We start from the raw sequence: 18,309 nt of genomic DNA on the forward strand, positions 1-18,309 counted from the left end.
TGGCCTGGTCTTGTTGAGGGGACTGCTGACTGGTCTCTGAAAGGCCCACCTGAAGCTGTCCTCTGTGCCATTTAGGACTGATGGAGATTGGGAAAGACCTCCATGGGCCCCCCATCCGTGTGATTCAGGGCTGGTGGGGATTGGGAAATGCCTCCCCCCCCATGCGTGTTGTTCAGGCGTGCTGGTGGGGATCGGGAAAGACCCTGTGGGTCCCCCATGCCTGTGGTTCAGGGCTGGTGAGGATTGGGTAGGACCCCTGTAGGGCCCCTATGCTTGTGGTTCAGTTCTGGGGGCGATTGGGAAAGGACCCCCCTGCCCCCCATGCATGTCCCTCTGTCCTGGGCCCTCCTCTGGGTGGCAGCCAGGCTTGGCACGCTGCAGGCTGCTGTTCATGAAAGAGGCCCAGCCATCTGTTGGCGAGGAGAGGGGGCTGGACAGCTGTATAAGAGCGGGGCGGCTCGCACGTTTCCACAGGAGACCGTTCCACACACGCCTCGCTCTCCTCTCTCACCCGGGGGATTTTCAGAGACCTGGGTTGCTGTCTGAGACGTCTGCGTTTGCCCTGGAAATCGTGACTTCTAAAGCCACATCAAAGTCCGTAATGGGAGGGGCTGGGGTAGAGCGGCGCTAATCGGAGGAACTTTTCTTCACCAGCATTTTTTCCCCCTGAATGGGGGTAGGCTTTCACTGCGCACAAAGATCGGTTAGGGGTGGATCTCATTGCCGCTGTGCTGGAGTCGCTGTGTGTTGGAGGGGGAGAGGGCCACACGTTACCAGCCGTGGGGGGAGAAGAGGGACCGGACCCCCGCGCCGGAAGCTTGCGGATGTACTGGGAGCTGTGGCCGAGCCGGGTGAGCGGGACTCCGCCCCGGTGCATTGTGGGCAGGAGGAAAGGTGGGCTCTGCGTGACGAGTTTTGAGTGGGTTTAGGTCGGATCTGCCTCTCGCATTGTCTGTGTTTCCAGCAGCGTGTGTGTCTGGGTTAGGAGTGGAAAAATAAACCAGGCTGTTGTCATCGCAGTTCCTGCACGCTGTACTGAAGATGACATGTTGATGACAGGTGTTGTTTTTCTTGAGAGATTTATAGCACATCCCTCCCTGCTGTCCATATTCGTTTTGTTGTGATTGAAGTTCATTTGTGTTTGTTGCCGCTTGGTTTCTGGCATGGAGATGGATACGGTGTTTAGGGGTAGGGGCCCTGCTTATACGGCTTGCCCTCTGGTGATGAGTTTTGGGAAAATGCTGGACATGTGTTCATTCCTTTGGCTGGGTGTTCAGCTGTTCAGTGCGGGCTGGGAAATGTAAATGGTCTGAGAAGTGAGAATTGCATTCAAGACGCGTGTGACCCCTCGCCGTTTGCTGGCGCACTTTGTTTTGCATTTGTGTTTGGGTGAAGAAGCCCTGAGGGTCTGTCTCCAGTACAGAATAAGTGTAACTGCTGGAAATGCTGTCCTGGCCCATTAATGTGAATTTATTTGATCTGCACCGCTGATCCAGCCTCTAAGGAACAGCTACGCGCAGCTCACAAACGTGCAGACTTCGGTGTTTAAAATCAGGCGTGAGGCGGTGTGGCGACGCCATTTGCCGTTTGGTTAGCGGTGTGTGTCCTCCCCACCCCCCGCCTCTCCCTGTGGACACTCAGCTCTTCACGTGGGCCAGCTCTACCCATGTTTGCCATCCCGGGCTCATCCTGTTGTTGTCTGTTCTGGGTGTAGCCTCTGTGCCTGTTACATAAGCGTCAGGTCAGCTACACCTTCTTCACCCTGAGGTAATCTGAGCTGCCTTTGAAGCAGCGATTCAGAGCTGCAGTAGACCGTCACTGGACCACTGGGCTTCTCTCCACCTCTCTCCTCTCTCTTGAGCCAAAATGGACGTTTTACACGCCGAGCCAGTGATGGGTACGGTAACATTTCTCCCCGCTCGCTTCTCCCTCTTTCCCTGTCTGTGGCTCGTTCTCTATCCCTCGTTCTCTTCTTCTCGTCCGTTCCCTTCCCTCCCCTCTTGCGTTGCCGTGCGCGGAGGTTCACAGCTGCCCAGACTTGCCGCGGACGTAGGCGCCCGGCTGCGCGAAAGCCTGTTTGTTGTGGGCGTGGAGCCTACGGCACATTTCCTAACCCTCAGATGGAGCCACTCCCCCGGGCCCCGTAGTCTATATATGCAGGCGGCGCGAAAAGGAGAGTCAGGCAGAAACTTCCTCTTTCGGGTTAGTCACTCGAGAAGGTTTCTCTTTTTCTGTGCCTGGAAGCGAAGGAATTTATCCCAGAAAAATAGAGGGTAGAGGAGCATGTTTTTGCGGACCCTGCTGCCCTCCAGCAGTTTTGAAGAGGAGTGGCTGAGGCTGACCGGTGGCCCCTGTCCCAGGACAGAGGATGCGGAGGGGTACATGTACTCAGGTATCCTGAATTTGTCACGCGCTTGCAGCAGTCTCTTAAATGTGCTCCGGACAGCTGAGAAATGAAGGGGAGCCGGGGCCTTTCTCTTTACGGTAGTTTAGTGGACAGGGTGTGTTCAGCGATGTGCTCAGCGATGTGCTCAGTGTGTTGACTGGGTTGAGCACATGTCCAGGGGAGTTTCATCGGTTGTAAATAAGAGCCAGAACACAATTTGTGTGTCAGGTAAATGGTGGTCCAGAAAGGGAGCTTGTTGAGTTGCGTTACTGCTGGGACAGTTTTCACTCTTCTTCAGGCATTCCAGTGAGATTCATCTCTCTCTCTCTCTCTCTCCCTCTCTCCTTCCCTTCCCTCTCTCTCTCTCTCTCCTTCTGTCTCTCCCTCTCTCTCTCTCTCTCTCCTCCCCCTCTCTCCCTCTCTCCCTCTCTCTCCCTCTCTCCCTCCCTCTCCCCACAGAAGCGCTGCACCGGCCGTTCGGGGTGGACTCGGCCGCTCTGACCGAGGCGGTGCGCTGGAGCTCCAAGGAGAACCTGCTGGGCGCGGCCGAGAGCGACCCCAACCTCTTCGTTGCACTTTACGACTTCGTCGCCAGCGGCGACAACACGCTGAGCATCACCAAAGGTACGTGCTCCGAAAAGCGCTTCCCCGCACGCCCGCGAACCCCGCGCGGTGATGACGTGGGCGGGGAGCGAGCGATGAGCCGCCGATGTTGAAACCAACGGCGCCTGCTGCGTCTGACGCCTTTCCGTCCGGCAGTTTATTTTCGAACGGTTTTCTCAACCTTTCTCTCTTCGGCCTCGTTCCCGCTCCTCTTCAAAGGATTTTAGTTGCCAAAGAGGGGGCTGTGCTTAAAGTAGTACATAGACTTGTTTTTCTCTATTCAAAATACCGACGTTAGAAAGTTATGTAAAACATTGCGTAAATGGTTTAATTACTCAGTACCTGCAGGCCTCCCTCCCCTGCTTTGGCTGTGAGTCACATGGAGTGTGTGTGTGGACGGATCCCCACGCCCTTCCCCTGTAACGCACTGTAAGACGCGTAATCCTTCCCGCTGCTGTAATAGCAGGTGGGCGAACGCAGCGTGGGGGGGGGGGTCAAGCGGAGGGGAATTAACCGAGCTCCTCGCCTGAGTCTCGGTGTCGGGTCGGTTGCGTTGCCGGGGAGATGTAATGAGTGTGGCGTCTGACGTTTAGCGTTTCCGTTAGCGCCGTGCTCACGTGGGCCTGGCTGACTGGGTTCTGAACGCTCGCTCGCTATGGTACCAGACATTGGTCACTGGCCACCCATCAGAGCTGTTGTCTCTTCCAGCGAGCAGGTTGACTGTTCCTGCCTGAACAGCTCAGTGTCATAGGCTGCCAGGGCTGACTGTTCCTGCCTGAACAGCTCAGTGTCATAGGCTGCCAGGGCTGACTGTTCCTGCCTGAAGAGCTCAGTGTCATAGGCTGCAGGGCTGACTTCCTGCCTGAACAGCTCACTGTCACAGAGCCGGCTCTCAGGAGACCAGCCTCTCCCGTCTCTCTGCTTTTAGTCAGCAGTTGTGCTGTCCTGAGCCCGGATGAGGTGTTCCTAATGGAGCCTTTTCAGCAGCCACTCATGCGAGCCGCTGCTGATGTCATTGGCGTATAAAGCAGAAGCAGGAATGGCTCGCGCTCGTCCGTACGGTCCGCGCACGCCCGCAGCGAATCCGTGGCGCAGAGTCGCCATCGCAGCCCGTCCCGCTTAAATGCTCAGGTCCAGCGCTAAAGACGCCTCCGACCCGTGGCCTGACTTCGGGTCTCCCGCCCCCTCTCCCCCAGGCGAGAAGCTGAGGGTGCTGGGCTACAACCAGAATGGGGAGTGGAGCGAGGTGCGCTCCAAGAACGGCCAGGGCTGGGTGCCCAGCAACTACATCACGCCGGTCAACAGCCTGGAGAAGCACAGCTGGTACCACGGGCCGGTGTCCCGCAGCGCCGCCGAGTACCTGCTCAGCAGCCTCATCAACGGCAGCTTCCTGGTGCGCGAGAGCGAGAGCAGCCCGGGCCAGCTGTCCATCTCGCTGCGCTACGAGGGCCGCGTCTACCACTACCGCATCAACACCGCGTCCGACGGCAAGGTGCCTCCCTCACTCACTCTCTCTCTGTCCTTACTCCCCCCCTCTCTCTTTCCCCTTCCTCCCCTCTCCCTACTTTCCTTTCTTTACTTCTTCTTCCCCATGTTTGTCTCTCCCCACTTCCGCTTTTATTTTTTTATCCTCTATACCACTACTTCCGCTCTCTCTCCCGGACAGCGTGATGTTTCCTGTTTCTCCGCCTACTCTCCACTCTCCATCTTCTTTTCTATCATTGTCTCTTTCTGTTTCTCACTCATCTTTTTGTCAGTTTATTCCTCCCTCCCTCTTTCTCCCTCACATATTTGAGTCACTGGGCTCCCTTGTGTAGTTTGTCTCTGACCCTTGTGTAGTTTGTCACTGGCCCTTGTGTAGTTTGTCTCTGGCCCCTCTCTGACCCTTGTGTAGTTTGTCTCTGACCCTTGTGTAGTTTGTCACTGGCCCTTGTGTAGTTTGTCTCTGGCCCCTCTCTGACCCTTGTGTAGTTTGTCTCTGGCCCTTGTGTAGTTTGTCTCTGACCCTTGTGTAGTTTGTCACTGGCCCTTGTGTAGTTTGTCACTGGCTCCTCACTGACCCTTGTGTAGTTTGTCTCTGGCCCTTGTGTAGTTTGTCTCTGGCCCCTCACTGACCCTTGTGTAGTTTGTCACTGGCTCCTCACTGACCCTTGTGTAGTTTGTCTCTGGCCCTTGTGTAGTTTGTCTCTGACCCGTGTGTAGTTTGTCACTGACCCTTGTGTAGTTTGTCTCTGACCCGTGTGTAGTTTGTCACTGACCCTTGTGTAGTTTGTCTCTGACCCGTGTGTAGTTTGTCACTGACCCTTGTGTAGTTTGTCGTTGGCCCCTGTCTGACCCGTGTGGCCTCTCCTAGGTGTATGTGACGGCTGAGAGCCGCTTCAGCACCCTGGCGGAGCTGGTGCACCACCATTCCACAGTGGCCGACGGGCTGGTCACCACGCTGCACTACCCCGCCCCCAAGTGCAATAAGCCCACCGTCTACGGGGTCTCGCCCATCCACGACAAGTGGGAGATGGAGCGCACCGACATCACCATGAAGCACAAGCTGGGCGGCGGCCAGTACGGGGAGGTGTACGTCGGGGTCTGGAAGAAGTACAACCTGACCGTCGCCGTGAAGACGCTCAAGGTCAGCCGCCTGACCTTCGCTTGCATGTTTCTATGACCTGACTGTATACAGCCTGCTCCTCTCTGTCTTTTTAGTGCTTATGCCTGTCAAACAGCTTATGATGTGTAGTGTAATTCAGTTCCGGTACTGAACACATCAAAGGAATTGCAGGCTGTTGTTGGCTATTTTGTGGTATTTGGTCTCCACCTAGTGGCCAAAGTGGACATCGCATAAGTATTTCATGAATGGAAATAGAAATTTGGAGTGAGTGATCTAGAGTGTTTGACATTCAGTAAATGGAAGCCATTAATGATGTCAGTAAAAGAGTGTGTGTGCTAGTTAACCCAAACACTGTTCTTTTCTGCCTGATAGGAGGACACCATGGAAGTGGAGGAGTTTCTGAAAGAAGCCTCTGTGATGAAAGAAGTGAAACATCCAAATCTGGTGCAGCTGTTGGGTGAGTGCCCTGAAACCACACATTTCCTAGACTCATTGTTCTTGATGTTCCTGTTGCAGTACGTTTCTTCCTCATGAATGTAATGTAATATGAGCATGTGACAGTCTGGGTGGTGATGGTGGAAGTGGTGTGTGACTCATCTCCCCCCCTCCCCTCCCCAGGTGTGTGCACACTGGAGCCGCCCTTCTACATTGTGACGGAGTACATGCCGCACGGGAACCTGCTGGACTACCTGCGGGAGTGCGACCGGGAGGAGGTCAACGCCGTGGTGCTGCTCTACATGGCCACTCAGATCTCCTCCGCCATGGAGTACCTGGAGAAGAAGAACTTCATCCACAGGTGAGAGCTGCCGTCTTCACGCGAGCACATCAGCATGGCAAACGTCTCTGCTTTTTAGATGTTAAGTATCTCATGGACCTGGCTTGTAACGCGCTCACATACTGGCACATTCACGCACTCACTCATTCACGTTTAGCGGGCTGAAGATTCTCCGCAAGGGGGAGCCATTAGCAGGCAAAGTAACGGGATGCTACATCAGCGCTCTCTCCCTGCCTCCCTCAGAGACCTGGCCGCGAGGAACTGCCTGGTGGGGGAGAACCACGTGGTGAAGGTGGCCGACTTCGGGCTGAGCAGGCTGATGACTGGAGACACCTACACTGCCCACGCCGGGGCCAAGTTCCCCATCAAGTGGACCGCTCCAGAGAGCCTGGCCTACAACACCTTCTCCATCAAGTCCGACGTCTGGGGTAGGAGAACACAGACAGAGGTCCTCACACTTAGTCGCGTGTTTCATGTGTTTCAGAAGCGCGTACTCGTACACACACATCGTCCCTAGCCAAGGAACTTCATGCTCAGCAGGGCAGCATTAATATAATCCACATTGGCTGGTTAGGAGTGCTTCTGCGGTGCTTTAGGCAGCTCTGAATGCCGCAGTGAGTGAGTCACATTCGCACCGTGACGTGATCCTCTTCTCGTCCCGCCGAAGCTTTCGGGGTGCTGCTTTGGGAGATCGCCACCTACGGCATGTCGCCGTACCCGGGGATAGACCTGTCCCAGGTGTACGACCTGCTGGAGAAGGGCTACCGCATGGAGCAGCCTGAGGGGTGTCCGCCCAAAGTCTACGAGCTGATGAGGGCCTGTGAGTACCGACAGACACACTGCGCACACACGCACACTCTCACACAGGCTGGCTGGGCTGGGGAGGCCTGGCTCCTGTACGGCAGTTACTGCTCTTATAATAGGTATCTTAAGTACTGGTTGTAATATAATATTGGTGAAGCTTGAAGTAAAAGTTTTTGAAAAAACTGAATAAAAAGGAGAGAATCCTAAGGTAATGAAATGGAGAGCAGTCCTAAGCTGTTAGTTTCTAACACAGTTTCTAAAGTACATGATTTCTAAAGTACATTCTCTTTGGCCTGCTTTTATAGAGCATGGCTTGCCTGCACTGGTTTAGCTCATTTGTGTGTGTATTTCAGGCTGGCAGTGGAGCCCTTTGGATCGACCTTCATTTGCAGAAACACACCAAGCGTTTGAGACCATGTTCCACGACTCCAGCATCTCTGAAGGTACAGCTTCACTCGGTATTGTTATTCTGCTCCATGCAGCTTGCTTTGCCAGATTTATCAGGATAGGGCTGCTGATGCTGCAAAGCATTTTGAAGTAAGGAGTAGCTGAACACACACACTCCTGCATGCACGGACACGCACACACATGCTGGCACGCACACGCGCACGCACACACACACGCATGCATGCACGCACACACACACACACACAGGCGCAGTACAGTGCCACCTGCTGTTAAATGATGATGTTCCTGTCCCCCTCCCATGGTGTCCCGTGCGCAGAGGTAGCAGAGGAGCTGGGTAAGACGGCGTCTTCCTGCCCTGCCATGCCGGTGCACCCCTTTGGCCCGGACCTGCCCCTGCTGCCCTCCAAGTCCCGCACGCCGAAGAAGCACACCGAGAACAAGGAGAACATCGAGGGGGGGCTGGACGGCAGGCAGGACCCCCCCGGTCACAGCGGCCCCTCAGGTATCCCTGCCCACCGCCTCCGCAGGCTGAAGAGAGTGGCCGCAGTGTTTCTGAATGACCTCCCCTGAGGAGCCCACAGTGCTGATATCACTACAGCTCGCCTCAGCAGTGTCCATAGTGCTGATATCACTACAGCTCACACCAGCAGTGTCCACAGTGCGGATAGCACTACAGCTCGCCTCAGCAGTAGTGTCCACAGTGCTGATATCACTACAGCTTGCCTCAGCAGTGTTCATAGTGCTGATATCACTACAGCTTGCCTCAGCAGTGTTCATAGTGCTGATATCACTACAGCTCTTTATCACTACAGCTCGCCTTAGCAGTGCCCACAGTGCTGATATCACTACAGCTCGCCTCAGCAGTGTCCACAGTGCTGATATCACTGCAGCTCGCCTCAGCAGTGTCCACAGTGCTGATATCACTACAGCTCGCCTCAGCAGTGTCCACAGTGCTGATGTCACTACATATCACCTCAGCGGTGTCCACAGTGCTGATATCACTACAGCTCTTTATCAGTACAGCTCGCCTCAGCAGTGCCCACAGTGCTGATATCACTACAGCTCGCCTCAGCAGTGCCCACAGTGCTGTTATTACAGTTCGCCTCAGCAGTGTCCACAGCACCGGTACATTATGAGAGTGCGTCATCCACTTTGTAAACGTGCTGTTTGTGTCATGCCTCAAGCAGTATGACAGAACCTTCATAGAACGCCTCTTGTACGGAATTAATGTAATATTCATGCTAGAACTTGCGCTGGGTCAATTAAGCCATCTTTGATCTAAAGTACAAGGACCTTCATGCATCTTTGGTTTTCAGTTATGATTCCAGGTCTGTTCAGATGATTTCTCAAACAGAGGGGGTTTAAACATCATATCCAAATTGCTCTCACTCATAGTGAAGACTACACTTCACACATCGCCTGCATTGTGGCATGTACCATCCTCATCTGCATATTTGGGTTTTCCCACGCCTTTGTGAATGAATGATTTGCATGCCTGTGTTTGTACAGTAATCTGTTCTCTGCACCGCCTGTAAGGAAATGATGTAAAGACTGTCACCCCTGCTTGCTGGCTTGTTCCTGCTTGTAGCATGCTGTCCCCTGCACCCCCAAACAGCTTTTTACAAATCCTGTGTACTCATTCATGGATTAAAGTTACTTTCTTGTTCTCATTTCTTTTAAGTATTTATGTATTGTTTAATTTCATTATTATTTATTTACTTTGTGTTAATGTATTTAATAATCATACATTTTGAATAAATGCCATATGTTTCACTTGTTCAGGTTATATTGAAATTAAGTGTATAAAGTATTCCTTGATTGTGACTACTTTAAATATACTCCATATATTAGGAATCACTCTTGTAGAAAGCACCGGGCCACATGATACGGCTGAAATGCATAAAGGCCAGAGGTTAGGTAAACTGCTTTGGTCAGTCATTGCCTTTTTTTTGTCCAGTTTTGTAAAAGAATATAAGAATATTCCTAGTGCTTTGAACCTCCCCCCCCCCACCATCACATCCACTGATTGTCTTGACAGATTGCGATCTGTTGTGGTCACCAGAGTACTGGCACAGTAAGGAATGGTGTAAAGATTAGAACCTTAACTAAGATAAGAGAATAGATAATCTTTTGACCAAGAGGCCACATCCTACATAATTAAACCTAATTGAACACTTTAGACCTGCTACAGTATTGTGTTACAGTATAGTGTGACACCACACTTTCGTTCATGCTCCTACATAAAGCATGAAGAAATGAGCTGTGGTGGGCTTTAAGGGTTTCGGGCTCTGATGTGGCTTCTCTGTGAGAGATTTCATACTGATACAAATCTAGGGCACTGGGGCATAACCTTCAAAGGATTCCCCTCCGCTGCGTTCTGGAGCCATTTTGATTCTTAACCATCTAATAACTGTGACATCAACTGCCATTTTACAAAAAGCGTGAAACGACTTGCCAGGTCATGTAGTAGAATCAGAGGTCCTCTGGTTATTCAACTCCAGGTCTGACATTGGTATATATTCTGTGACCTGTAGGCAAATGATGCCTATATGGGCTGAATGGCCTGTTCTTTTTGTGTATTCTTATATAACTGTTCTGTAGCGCATTACTTCCTGTCACAGACGTTATGTGCAGTGATAATGGGGGAAAACGTGAGGCGAGCGTTTTTAAATGGTTCTCTCTGCTGCCCTCTGCTGTCCGCAGGACTTATGAGCAGCCTGCTGGGAGGGGACGCGATGGGAGGCTCCCCGGCCCTGCCCCGCAAGCAGCGGGACAAATCCCCCAGCAGCCTCCTGGAGGAGTCTCAGGAGACCACGTTCACGCGGGACCGCAAGGCCGGCTTCTTCAGCTCCTTCATGAAGAAGAAGTCGTCGTCCTCGTCTTCCTCGTCGCAGCCGCAGCAGAGCCTGCCCACCCCGCCCAAGAGGAGCAGCTCCTTCCGCGAGATGGAGAACCAGCCGCACAAGAAGTACGAGCCCACGGCCGCCTTCTCCGGCTTCGGCTCGCCGGCCCCCTCCCTGCCCCAGGCCGACGGGCTGGGCTTCTCCCCGTCCCACGGGGAGGGGAACCACATCCAGTCGCGCTGCTGCGGGGCCAGCTTCGGACAGAAGGCCTCCTCCAGCTCCGCCTCCTCCGGGGCGGCCCCGCCCACGGGCAGCAGCAGCTGGGCGGGGCTGGCCGGGTTCTTCACCCCCCGCCTCATCAAAAAGACCCTGGGGCTGCGGACGGGGAAGTCCTCGGCGGAGGACGGGGGCGGGGGCGGCGGGGGGAAGCCCTTCCCCAGGTCCAACTCCACGTCGTCCATGTCGGCGGGGCTGCCGGACCTGGAGCGCATGGCGCTGACGCTGCCGCGCAACCGCAGCAAGCCGCCGCTGGAGCGCACCGCCTCCACCGCGTCGCAGCCGGAGAACGGGGCGGCGGCGGCGGCGGCGCGCTCCTCCGAGGCGCTCCTGCGCAAGCTGGACGAGGGCACGGCGCAGATCCGCGACCGGCCCAAAGCCAAGCTCCTCCCCCGCGGCGCGGGCGCCGCCGCGGCCACCAGGGCGCCCGGGGTGGGCGGCGAGGCGGAGGGCCAGGAGGGGGCGGCGCAGGACAGGCAGGGCTGGTCCTCCCCCTCCAAATCGGCGGGCCAGCAGGGCCCGGCAGCGGCGGGGGCCGCCCCGCACAACCACAAGGTGCCGGTGCTGATCTCGCCCACGCTGAAGCACAGCCCCGCCGACGTGCACCTGGTGGGCGTGGACTCCCAGGGCAACCGCTTCAAGCTGCTGTCCGAGCACCAGACGGACCGCGACCGGCCCCGGCTGGTCAAGCCCAAGTGCGCCCCCCCGCCGCCCCCCACCCTGCGCTTCCTGCAGCACCACCCCTCCAACTACAGCGGGGACGGGGCCGAGGAGCAGGGGCGGTGGAGGTGAACGGCGACGCCCTGAGGAGGCCGGGGAGGGGGCCGGGAGGGGGAGTGGGGGGGGGAGGGGGGAGACCCTCAGTGCCGCCGCCGCAAGTGCCTCCGCCCCCCTCGGCCCCGTCCTCCTCCTCCTCCTCCTCCTCGCCCGCCAGCGTCGCCACCCCGACCAAGATGGCCAACGGCGCCACGGGCAGCGGCCCGTCCAAGGCGGCGCTGCGGCGGACTCGGCAGCAGGTGGAGCGGGTGCCGCCGGAGAAGGTGAGCAAGGAGGCCCTGCTGGAGTGCGCTGAGGGCCTGAGCAGCGCCCTGCAGGGCAGCGCCGAGCCCTCCTCCAGCAGCCACGTGCTGGACGCCGGCCACCAGCTGCTGGACTACTGCTCGGGCTACGTGGACTGCATCCCCCAGACGCGCAACAAGTTCGCCTTCAGGGAGGCCGTGGGCAAGCTGGAGCTCAGCCTGCAGGAGCTGCGCGCGTCCTCCTCCTCCTCCTCCTCCTCCGGGGGGGGCGGGGGGGCCACCAGCGGCCCGGGACACGGCCCCGCCCTGGACAACTTGCACACCTGCATCAAGGAAATCAGCGACGTGGTGCAGAGGTAGCCGCGGCGGCGGCCTCCCGCCTCCCGCCCTTTTTTCTCGGCTGTCGCGTTTCAAATTTCGGGGCAGAGAACGATCTCAAACGTACCTCAGAAATTCACTACGCATTGTATCACTGTTTACAGCTAACTCTCGTAAATAACCTGCGGGGAGCACAGTTCTTACCTTGCATGAAACGTTTATACCAAACCAGAAGGGGGCGGTCCCTCTTTTCACAAAACACGTCTTTTCTCGTAGTGTAACTGACACTGGGTTGTAACACCTTTGGTCATTAGCGGTGTCCTGTCACCGATTGGCTCTAGAGAACTGGGCCAGCTCCTCGAGCAGGGAAGGCTGTTGGCTGCAACCAACTGGGAGCAACAGTGATTGGAGGAGCAACTGGCAGAGTCTTTGTCCCACTTCTGGTTTGGTATGACGTGTCATTACACAGCACACGTACACGCCCTCAACCCAACTGGAGTCCCTAACCTCAGACACTGTACACAGGCCCCGCCCCCCACCCCACTACATGTCTGGAACATGCATGAAATATCAGCGTTCGTTCGGTTCAAAGGTGTCGTCTGTCCTGTATAACGGCACTAAGTCACTTCCTACTTTTTCAGCAGTTTGCTTTTGTTTTGTTTTGGTTTTTTTTTATTGGCCAAGTTCTCTACTACACTACCGTATACCATTGTCTGTGGTTCCCCTCAACCTAAAATGTAATTTGCACTTAAAAATCTCAAGACTTGCTGTGGCAAATTATTCTCACACGGGGTGTCACATCACATTTAAATATGGCCTTCACATTTGTATCCATCGTTTTGGACAGTAGAGACTATGTTGCTATCTGTCATATTAATTGCATAAAATATCAGTTTAAGATTCTAACAGAAACTCCCTTGCACGTGTGCTGTATGACTTGTTCGTAGAAGCGGTTGATGAAAGCTGAGGGCTTTATTAAAGGTAGAATGGGACACACTTGGGCAGGGAGAGTATTACTGGGGGCGGAGCCAGCTGTGGTTCATCAAGTGTCCTTGAGGGGTGGTCAATGCAGGGCGTCCTGTCACGGGTCTAATGTGTCGTAATGCCTGGTGTCTCAAACACAGAAACAACTGTCCTGGGAAAACTGAAGTAGTTGAAACACAAGCTACAGTCCTTCTCTAGCACATTTGCAATTTATGGATTATTTCAGTAGAATGTCTTCATGTATAAACTTGAATTTAATTTTATTTAATTGAAAGCACAGATGTATTTTTCTTTTTTTAAGAAAGACCCTACATTGTTTCATATCATGGTAAAGTACTCGCGATTAAGTTTGCTTTCTTGGCCTCTGTGGGATACTAGGTGTGACGGTGAGAGACTGTGGCTCTGGGTTGCCTGTCACACGGATGAATGTATGCTTTCTTTAAACGTGAATGTTGAAGTCATCGACCCGCAGACGGTGTGGACTGAAGTGGCTTATGTGATGAGGTGGTGTTACTTTCTGCCCGTCTTTGTTTTCTATGTCACTGGTCAGCTGAGGTGGTACATCTTTCATTGTAAGAGCCTCTCGCTTCTTTCTTTTCTCTTTGTTATCTGAGCGATCTTGGCTCCAACAGAGTAACTGTGCAGATTAATGTTTCCGGAAAATAGCCCTCTTCAGGCTGCGTCACAATTGGGGGGGGTACATAAATCAGATTTTCCGAAACATTTGCAGTTGATGGCTTGGAGAAAAGCTCTCTTTTTGTGAAGGAAAAGCACCATGAATCTGGAAATTACCTGCAGGTTCCCTATGATACCTCAGCCTGCAGTGGTGTAAAACCGGGAAATGTTACAGCCACTGTCAAAAACAAATCCTGAAGTGTAGACGTTTCCCCCCTCGGGTGCAGAAGTTGGCCGACGCACAGTTAAAACACAGCAGTGCATTAGAATGCCTGGCGTTCTGATTTGTCAGCAGGTTCCACGTGCAGTCACTTCGAGTCATCCCAGCAGGAAATGGGGTGACATTAAGGCTACCTCGGTCGAGGCCAGCTCCCACTTACAGGAAGGCTGGATAAAAACAAGTCTCTCAGCGCTCAGCTCTTCGGCTAATTTCTAATTACGTAGCCAAACATTTCAGTTTTGTATTTTTCAGTTTTGCAACGTGAGGCTGCGTGCGCGCTCTTGTTCGCTGCAGTGCTTCATGAGAGATTTGTGAAAGATAAACCGTCCCTTCATCTCCCCAAATTATAACTTCGTCCAGTACCACTTTGAGCTGTTTTGCCTGAACGGGCCTGTATTTCTAGCTTTGTCGAATGCATCTCTTATCAAACACATTCTACCAGTCAACTTTTGAAAAGACATGGTAATATTATATGTGGTCGCCTTATGAGAAACCTTTTGGACTAAATAAAATAAGAATGTCATATAAATAAGATGCTTCACTCTGTAGCATTTAATATGTGAAAACACTGCTTCTGACTGGCATGAAGCACCGACATTACATTTCCTATCCTAGCCACACAAGTTTTGGGGGTCTTTCCCCAGGCATCCATTTTAGAATCATGGCCTTACTTTGAAGTCCATTTCGTTTTTTCTCATCTCACGCACAGATCTATTTCCGTAACTAACTCCTAACTCCCATTTCTGCTATCAACGCTATGCTGACCACAGGTCCTCACTACGTCTGAAAAAGCAGGATCACACATCTACTTACCTTCTTCAACTAAGTAATTTGGCCAAATCCACAGAAAGTTGTCTCTTTTTTTTTCAATGTGAGATTTCAGAATTATTATTATTTTTACCTACTGGATAAAATGTTGCCCAATGATTCATGGTGCCTTTTGTGAAAGATTTAATGTATTGTGCACTACTCAATTCAGAGACGTTTATAGTTACCCGTTATTGTAAATACTTTTTTGTATCATTGTTTTCAGGAATGACTCACTTTACAATGCGGTTTATGGTCAAATGGAATTTCAGCCCTATGGAATATATTTCTCTTGCCAAGTTCAGTATCTGCCAATTTACTTATCAGTTTTGCCTCTTGTATGAATTGGGTGCTTGTCACATTACATTTCTCTGCAAAGCCAGAGCTTTTGGTTAGCACTGGTGTTTGTGTGACCTGTATGCTTGCGAGAATCAGCATTGCACAACTCCGTGCCATTTCCTATCGTTCGGGTCCCAACACAACACAGAATGTTTTCCATTCTTCCGGCCTGTAGTGTTACTGCAGCTGAATAGCAGGTATTGATTAGATTTTGTGTTTTGCCCATGAGTCACCTGTGCTAGTTGTCTGTGCACATCCTGTCCAAATCTGTCTGATTTGGCTTTTGTATTTTCCATTCAAATCGTTTTTTTTTTTTGTTTTTTTTTTAATAATCACCCAAACCTTATTGCTTTTAGTTCATCACTTGTAATAGTCAGACTGCCCTAGCATAGCAACCATTGATTTTCCAAATCATCCAAAACTGTCAACAGCTTGTGTATTAATACGCCCAGATTCCTAGAACTGCCTTTTGTTTCTCCATTCAGGGAAATGATGTCAATTAAGTCACACTGTAAAAAGCTTGAAAAGAAGCGACTCCTGTTTCCTCCTTATTTCCTGAGCCAAATGCGGTCTTCCTGCTCACAAAGCCATTCAGACATATCTCAGTCAAGTCAGGTCAGGCTCACAATAAAAGTGTCCAAACATTTCATTTTGGTAATTTTGTATACCAGTGTCCAATTTTTTGCCCAAATTATGTTGTGCATACATTATTTTGTATTTATTTTGTTTTATTTATTATGTTTTATAATCATTTGAAGCCTGGAAGTCACATCCTGGGAAACAGTCTGTCTTTCTTGTATTTTTTTAAGCAGTGCTGAAGAAAATTTTCGTAAGCATCGTTTATACCAAAGGCCACTTCTTCAGTTCTACTAGTGCAATGAAAACCTAAACACTTCTTAACTGTAAATATGTGAATTTTAACAGGGATGAAAAATGGCAGATGTTAACAAATTAACACTATCAGTATTTTTCTTTCTTTTTTTATTGTGAAATATATATTTTGTGTGTTTCTAATTTAAATCTCACATTGAATAGTGTATTACTGTGAAGTTTTCTTTATCAGTGTTAAAATTGGTGTAAATAATAAATAAAAATGAAAAAAACACCATGGTCTTATGTCTCTGTGCCCTGATCTGATGGGTGTGTCTCATTTTAGAACTGGGGGGGGGGGGGCGGGGCATCATGACATTTATGCCAGAATGGAATCTAAGCACAGTTGACTCTTAACTTTGAATTAAATAAAGTTAAATAAATGAAACCAGTTTTTCTACGTATCCTTTGGTATACAGACTTATGAGCTTTACATTCTTTAAAATAAATGAAGAAATGTGCAAGGAATGCAAAAACTTGTTATACAACATAAATATTTTGTTGAAAAAAAGTTAAGCAATGTACAGTATCACCATTAATGGTAAAGGTATTCATTATCAGTGTAATGGTACAGTGAAGGCATGTTTTGCATGCATGTCCTTTCCCAAAATGTTTATATGGTCCTTTGACCAGTGTTACAGTCTGCATTTACAGGTCTATTCGATTACTTTTTAAGTCTGTGGCAAATGGCATTTAATTCAGAGGTTCCAAAACTCGATCCTGGGGCACCCATGAGCATGCTGGTATTCGTTCTAACCACAGTTGCAATCCCCTAATTTTAACAAGCTGTTGTTTTTTTTTATTTTTTATTATTAGGTGCTTTTCATGTTTAGAAAGATTATTTACCATCTTAAACCACATTGTGCCATATGTACTGTAACTTTGCAATGCCATAAAATGCCCATGTTCATATTTGTGCTTATCTTGCAAACAATTGTGTAAAAACAGGTTAATTATTTTTTACTGATGAAATTAAAGGCTGAGGTCAATCAATAGGCTCCTAGTTAGTTGAACGTGTTCTTTCTTGATTTCTTCCATAAACATATCAACACAATGCAGGTTTGGCTCATTATTTACATCTTTGAATTCTTCATTATCTTCCAGATGGTAAGTTTTAGTGACCAGGTTTCCACTCTCACCAGTTAGGAGCCTATTGATTTGCTGCAGTCCTTAATTTGATCAGTTAAAAATAATTAACCTCTTTATGCAGCTGTTTTAATATAGCACAATAAGCACACATGACCATGGGAATTTTATTCTTCATGGCATGCATAGCTACAGTATTTCTGACATAATGTGGTTTAAGAGGGTTAGTAATCCCTCTAAGCATGACAAGCACCTAATTAAGAAAAATTTACATCTTTTTGAAACTCTTGGATTGCAATGGTCATTGGAACGAAAACCAGCATACATAGGAGTGCCCCAGGACCGGATTTGGGAACCACTGGCTACCTATAAATCCAGTTGCAGATATTGAACGCTGGCTCACTTAAATCCACATGTAAACCATATCAGAAGACACATTATATCACATGCTATGCAAGTCTCATTGTGGTGAAATGCAAGTCGCCTAAGTCATTGAAAGCAACATGAACGTGTGGTAACCAGGTTAGATAAGAAAATACAAAGGGTGTAAGAACTTATCTATCATTTTAAAACTAAGTAAATTATTCCTTAGGGTCCATGGTGCCAACGTTATTTTATTCTCTTCTTTATAAGATTGTGATACATGTAACAAAGTCATGTTTAAATTCGATAAATAAATGTCTTGTACTGTTTCAAGTGCAGTTATCTGAAAGACACGAGATTGTGGGTGGGAACCATAGAATAGATCTTAAGAGTACTAAACATGTTATTTTCAAAAGTTTGAGAATTCCGTTACGGATCGAAAACTAGGTTATCGCCATCCTGATTTTGACTTTCAGTTAAACCATGTTCATGTGGTCTAGAGCAGTGAGCAATCACACCCACGTTAACTATTTAAAACTGAACTTGTTATATTACGTGACTGTTTAACCCTGATGGCATAATAGCTGATCTTTTAACAACAACGTTAATAACTGAAGCCAGAACTCCGTCCTTGCCATTTTCACTCCTTAATCAGAACGAGAAAGGATGACAATGTGTCGACACGTGTAGCACTGCACTATCAAATGCCCAACCCTTGCTCAATGCATGATCGTCCCAGTGCGCACACTGCAAAAACCGAACATGCCAGGAAACTCAGTTAAACAGGACAATAACCTTTTAACAACGCGTTATATTCCTGTTAATTACCTTGCGTAATCTTTAATTTAACTTGTAACATGACAGATATCACACGATTCAGTAGAAGAGCACGCCCCCGAGTTAAACGCGGTGACGCAACATCATATGC

The 18,309-nt window shown here is 50.3% G+C and overlaps 1 protein-coding gene across 1 annotated transcript; it reads left to right on the plus strand.

Annotated features, from left to right (window-relative positions):
* Window positions 1-1,663: 1,663 nt before the first annotated feature.
* Window positions 1,664-16,172, plus strand: abl2 (c-abl oncogene 2, non-receptor tyrosine kinase). Its single transcript, XM_064333293.1, is given in 12 exon segments — window positions 1,664-2,392; window positions 2,846-3,010; window positions 4,186-4,481; window positions 5,343-5,615; window positions 5,967-6,051; window positions 6,213-6,390; window positions 6,613-6,797; window positions 7,037-7,189; window positions 7,527-7,616; window positions 7,898-8,083; window positions 10,285-11,472; window positions 11,475-16,172. Coding segments are annotated over 12 exon segments (3,513 nt in total). The 5' UTR covers window positions 1,664-2,283; the 3' UTR covers window positions 12,080-16,172.
* Window positions 16,173-18,309: the final 2,137 nt, after the last annotated feature.

The sequence above is a fragment of the Anguilla rostrata genome, chromosome 4 (genome assembly GCF_018555375.3).
Source record: "Anguilla rostrata isolate EN2019 chromosome 4, ASM1855537v3, whole genome shotgun sequence".
Classification (NCBI taxonomy): Eukaryota; Metazoa; Chordata; class Actinopteri; order Anguilliformes; family Anguillidae; genus Anguilla; species Anguilla rostrata.